Source organism: Marmota flaviventris, chromosome 15 (genome assembly GCF_047511675.1).
Source record: "Marmota flaviventris isolate mMarFla1 chromosome 15, mMarFla1.hap1, whole genome shotgun sequence".
Lineage (NCBI taxonomy): Eukaryota > Metazoa > Chordata > Mammalia > Rodentia > Sciuridae > Marmota > Marmota flaviventris.
This window is the reverse complement of record NC_092512.1, coordinates 69,695,808-69,701,686: the sequence shown is the minus strand read 5'-3', so window position 1 is coordinate 69,701,686 and position 5,879 is coordinate 69,695,808. Positions and strand designations below refer to the sequence as shown.

The window sequence follows — 5,879 nt, the reverse complement described above, 5'->3', positions numbered from 1 at the left end:
ACTTTACCAGTAACTGGCTGGGGGACTGTAGGTAAGCCACTTAACCTCTTTAAGTTCTCATTTAAGCCAGGGGATCTCTTCAAGTCATGTGAGAAAATTTAACTTTTGAATAAATTGTGGTGCTTCCCAATTTATCTTCACAGAAAACCATACAGCAAGGACTCAACAGTGACAAGGGAGCTACACTAAAATGGTATTACTCAATTGGAGAGAGAGCTAAAGGGATATAAAGAGAGCCAGAGCTCAGAACTTTTTGTGTCTTCTTTGGAGGAATGTGCCAGACTTCCCCAACAAAACTCGTGTTCTGATCCCTTACTTAGTTCCTCTTCTATATATGTTTACCTCCAACTTCCCCCTTCAAAGTCTACTTTTCACACCCCCCCCCCCCACCATGGACATCCAAGCTGCAGTCTGTCAATGGGGACAGAGAAGAGACCACAAAGGAACATAGCAAAAATATTGAGTTCCACTTCTACTTTTAAAACGCACACAATTACAAAAACTAAGGTTCTGTATGAAACACTGTCTTCCTCCAGAAGCTCAACTGTTTTCCTAATCATGATCCCTTATTAGCAACCCACATCTTTCCTAGTAGACACATTTCTTTCTCAGATCTTTTATGTCAGAAGTACATTCTTTAGTACAATAATCCAGCTACGAGCTAGTTTTCAGGAAACTGTAGGTATTTCTCTCCCTACTTTTCTTTTGTTTCTCAGAGCATTTGTGGATTAGTATAGGCCCAAAATAGGAGCTGAAAATGTGTTGCATCATTTGTCACATTAGCTACTAAGGAAGCGGCAGAGGTAACCAGAAATGAGGAACAGGAAATTTTTGATAAACAACTCTGGTGGTTTTCTGAAAGCTGAATTGAATCACAGCCACTAGTGTTTGCAATTGCATTTTGAATTGCAGAATTAGAGGTAACTGCCTCCCACTTATATGATAGCATATAACTCAAAATTTGAGTGTGGTTTTATAGGCACAGCATTTCATTCTGTAGTAGTGTCAGAAAGCATTTATCTGTGAGGTTCACAGGAGCACAGTTGAATTTGGAAAAAAAAAGGAATGATAAAAAATAACAACCTAGGTATCCCTGATATGTATACTATAATGAATACTGGTAGTATTTGGAGGTGAAATGAATAAGATTATCTCTGTACAGAGTCAGTATTCATCAATGAAAAAAAAATGCAACTGATTTTTAGCTTTGTTGTTTAGCAATTAAAGCTTTTTCCAACACAGGGTAGGAAGTTAGTGGATGCCTTTCTCATTAGGTTTGCATTGAGTAGACTAAAAAAAATATTGTTTAACTCATGCACCTCTCACTGGTCCTCTTTTGCTTTAATTTGAGAAGAGAAAAGTCCATAGTTAATTTTAGACTGTGAAAGGGGAAACAAAGGAGGAGCAGTGAGATTCTGTGAGAACCCAAAATCTTTGCTGTAACCCAGCAGCCCCTTCATCATTGGAGTAGCTCTTCTCATCATTTAAAAAAAAAAAATCTTAAAACTGTATTTCAAAAGACTTACTGGTCTTGTCTCTGCAGACTCATAGTTCCTTTATCTGCTCTTGGGAGGAAAAAGCAGATAGAAACTTAAAATCTGAATGTTCCTTCAGTCTTCTCCTGGTTCTTCATTCTTCTCCAGGTAGAAAGAAGGTGGGACTCTTTGTCTCTAGCAAAGAGACATTTTCAGATACCAAGATGTTGCCTGAGACAATTGGTCATAGAAGTTAGGAGAGAGAAGGACCAGAAAGATAGAGAGCCACCCCTTGTAACTGGCAGTTACTTTCCTGGCAGGACTGCATTGGTAGACCTCCCTTCCTTCCCACTTCCTCTTTCCCCCCCTTCCCAATCTTGGTAGCTTTTCTGACCTACAATTTGGCCTTCCATAGTAAGAGGTCAGTTTGTTTTCCACACTTGGGAAATTTCATTCAAGAATTTTTGTCAATGGACAAGTCATAAGAATCCCTTCCATTTTAGGGCTCATTGACGTCACCAAGGAGGCGATAAATATCTGTTGATATAATTGGATGTGAGATTCAGTGTTGAAATAGCAAAACTCTGTCCCTCGCTCCTTGGCAGGGCCCTATGATTTATGCAGGAGCAGAGGCAGCACGCAATCGAGCTGTCAAGAGAGCGTCAGCTTATTAGGCAAATGCTGCGTGCTTTCTGAAGAGGGTCGACGCTATAAAATCCCACTCCAAGCTCTTGTGTGGAGAAAACTCGGAGCCCAAGTACATTGAAGAGAAAGAGAAGAGACAAAGAAAAAAAGAAAGTAGCAATAGAAAGGAGAAGAGAAGAAAACCGCCAGAAAAAGCCCTGAGACGTCCTTCTGCAGAGAGGCAGCAGCGCCGGGCTCACCTGCGAACTCCAGGAAAGGTAGGGAGCGCCTAGACGGAAACGCGCCGCCAACTTTGCGCTGCCTGAGCTGCCGCGGTGTGCCCTGCAGAGCCAGCTGTCCCTGTGCGGGCGAATGTGTGTGTGTGTGTGTGTGTGTGTGTGTGTGTGTGTGTGTGTGTTGCTGTTGTTGTTGTTGTTGCTGCTGCTGCTGCTGACTGTGCCTTAAGATTCCTAGTAGCTGTGTATAGCAAAAACAAACTTAGACGGCTGCTCATCTTTACCCTAACTGCCGGTTACTCCTCAACGCTGTCTGTATAAAGGACCCCACTGGCCCCACATCCGTCCCGACCCCCAAGAAAGGGAAGGAAGGGCAGGTATGGAGAGACAGGAAGAGGGAGTAGCTCTTAATTTGGAAGAAAATGCTGAAATATCCGGAAGGGGGTGATCAGAGCGGGCGAAAACTTAAATTATGGCTCTTTACCTAGGCTCAGGGGAATCAGGTTTTGGGGATCCTTAGGAAGAAGACTCGGGGATTGTTTCTTCAGGGTCTCAAGAGCAAGGTCACTCCTTCCTGGAGAGGGGATGAGTTTGGGTGCGGAGCCTCTCAAACGTCCCATTTCGTGCTCCCGCTATCACCCCTACTGCAGAAGTCCGAGATCAGTGTCTTAAGCACCACGGACAGCGCACGACGACCCCCCACCCCCACCCCAAGGGCATAGCCTCTCACTTCTCCGCGTGTCGGGTAGGAAGACATCCCCCCAAGTGCACCCCTCAGTTGAGCTAAATTCTGATCAACACTTTATCTCTCTTTCTTTCTCTCCTTCCGCCCACTTCTCTTCTGCAGCGAGCGTCCCTAACATGCGGCTGCCGCTGCTCTTGTCTGCGGGCGTCCTGCTGGTGGCTCTCCTGCCCTGCCCACCATGCAGGGCCCTCCTAAATCGTGGGCAGGTCCCGGGAGCCCGGCAAGCAGCGCAATCCCCCCAGTCCCTGGATTTCTTCCAGCCCCCGCCGCAGCCCGAGCAGCCCCAGCAGCCGCAGCCTCGGCCCGTTCTGCTCCGCATGGGAGAGGAATACTTCCTTCGCCTGGGGAACCTCAACAAGAGCCCAGCTGCTCGGCTCTTGCCCGACTCCTTGTCCCTTGCCGGTGACAGTGGCAGCCGCCCCTTGCGGGACCAGGCAGCCACCAACTTTTTCCGCGTGTTGCTGCAGCAGCTGCAGCTGCCTCGGCGCTCTCTTGACAGCCCCGCGGGTCCGGCGGAGCGCAGCTGGGAGAACGCCCTCACCCGCCACCAGGAGGCACTGGAGAGGGAGCGGCGGTCCGAGGAGCCTCCTATCTCCCTGGATCTCACCTTTCACCTTCTCCGGGAAGTCTTGGAAATGGCCAGGGCCGAGCAGTTAGCGCAGCAAGCTCACAGCAACAGGAAACTGATGGAGATTATTGGGAAATGAAATGATGCGTCTGACCAAAAATATTCTGCATTTAGCACAAAAAAAGTTAAAAAAATTAAGAATACAGTATTCTGTACCACAGTGCTGCTCTGATATCATTTGTTTATTTTTATATAGCTTGCAACATAGATGTACAGGGACGGAGCCTATATCCCTTAATTAGCATGCACAAAGTGTATTCACGTGCAGTAACAACGCAATGTTATTTGTATTGTCCACTTTTAGTTTCCGTGTCCAGTGTCTTTATAGTAGTGTTTCAAAGAAAATGTAGACCCAGGAGGAAGCACTTTGAAAAAGCAGATGGAAGCCACCCAGTTGCTTTTGTAGTGGTCAGAGCCAAAGAGAATTTTGTTCTCTTGAGTGGGTGGGTAAGGTGAAATGTGAATCAATATTTTCTTGTAAACATCTCAATAATAAAACATCCTTCCAATCCTCGGTCAATTGATTGTGTAAGAGAATGTTTAATATTTATATTTTTAATAAAAGCTGCAATGGTTATTGTGCTTTTATTTTTCCTCTTCTAGCTTCCTCCAAACTGTCTTCTGCACAATAAACAAACAGTCAAAAATCCCCCAAACTTCCTGCATTTTTTTTTTCTACCAAAGATACAAATATCTGTCAGTGGCTGCACAGGTCCTACAATCACCTTATCTCTGTACCTCAGACGACTCATCTGAGATTGAACTAGATAATTTGGAAAACTGCTTTTAGCTCTAAAACTTGGTTATTTTACAAATGGAGGATCACTCACAGTGGAAAAAGCATTCCTTGATGAATAATGAGATATGAAGTAATTGGGGAGAGTAGGAAAGGATAAAGAGAAGAGCTGAGGTGAACCATACAGTCAAAATGCTGCATTGTTTTTCCATGACAAAGGCTTACTTTATCAATTGGTACCATAAAATGTTTTTTTTTTTTCTGAGCTATTTTCCAATGACTACTTTGAATAGGAGAAACCTGAAAGTATCTCCATTTAAAACAACTATGCTCAGTTGCTGTAAAATGACACTTGGGGAAATATTTTCTTACAAAGAACATTTGGCTTTAATTATGCACAAAACTCTCCAAGCTAATCACTTTGATTCTTAGGAATATGAACTATCTTTACTCACTTCTAAAACTCAACAGCATAGCTAACTAGTTTTAAAATGCATTTGCCTTCAGTAGTTTAGTTATAACTTAACATTTTCAATCAAATTATTAAATACTTCAAAATATGTATGAAAATGCTTTTTCCCCCTAAGGCCCTTGAAATGCACTTGACTAATAAATTAATAAGATGATATGAAATTCTGAATAAATCATTATAAGACTAAATTTTTAAAAACAGTATTTATTTAACAGTTCATACAGAGTAAAGTTACACTTATGTTCTGAAAGAAGTATTATGGTGGGACAAATAAAGCATGATATATATGTATATACACAGACACACACATATATATTTATACATGCAGTTGTTCTACAATTTACCAGATTGGTGCCACAGAGATGTATGAGAAACTGGTTTCTGCTAGAAAGTCTTTTTCAATTAAAGTACCTAGTATATAAGTGTCTAAAACTAAGATTAGAAAAATGTCACAAGAGATGTCCTTGGCCTTCAGCCTTCTGGACTATAAAAGTGCCATCAAATTCAAAGAACATTTCTGGATACACATCCAGTGACATTTATTATGGAAAAGAGGAAAACTTTGCACAACATTTTCATAGCTTTGGTCAATGATTTACCATTTGTCTGTATATTGATAAATCAGGCATTTCTGAATTGACACTGAATTTCACTGACCACCTGCATTGTTAAAGAGAAAAGGAAATAAGAGCCACTATGATCTAATAACAAAAAGCTGGTGCCTATTAGAGACGAGAGTGTAGTGCCCACATTTTTCAACACTTGCTACTTGTAACTGACGCACCCACATGTACCACACCTACACACCCCTCATGTTTCCCACACAATAAAAGACTTGCATAAGATCAAGTTTCTTTTCTCCAGTGCTTTCTGCATCTATTTTCTGAAAGTATTTTTTTCTTCAATGTGTTAGATAAGTCATCCGGAATTAAAGTGGTTTTTTTTTCCTTTCTTTTAAAAATC

At 42.4% G+C, this 5,879-nt stretch overlaps 1 protein-coding gene across 1 annotated transcript; it reads left to right on the top strand.

Moving 5' to 3' along the window:
• The first annotated feature begins 1,592 nt into the window (after positions 1-1,592).
• On the top strand, positions 1,593-4,285 carry Crh (corticotropin releasing hormone). Its single transcript, XM_027932831.2, has 2 exons — positions 1,593-2,377; positions 3,183-4,285. The coding sequence occupies exon 2, from the start codon at positions 3,197-3,199 to the stop codon at positions 3,785-3,787; it is 591 nt and encodes a 196-aa protein (XP_027788632.2). The 5' UTR covers positions 1,593-2,377; positions 3,183-3,196; the 3' UTR covers positions 3,788-4,285.
• Positions 4,286-5,879: the final 1,594 nt, after the last annotated feature.

Excerpts from the sequence above, each read along its gene's own strand:
- Crh (XM_027932831.2), top strand. The coding sequence starts at position 3,197 with ATGCGGCTGCCGCTGCTCTTGTCTGCGGGCGTCCTGCTGGTGGCTCTC.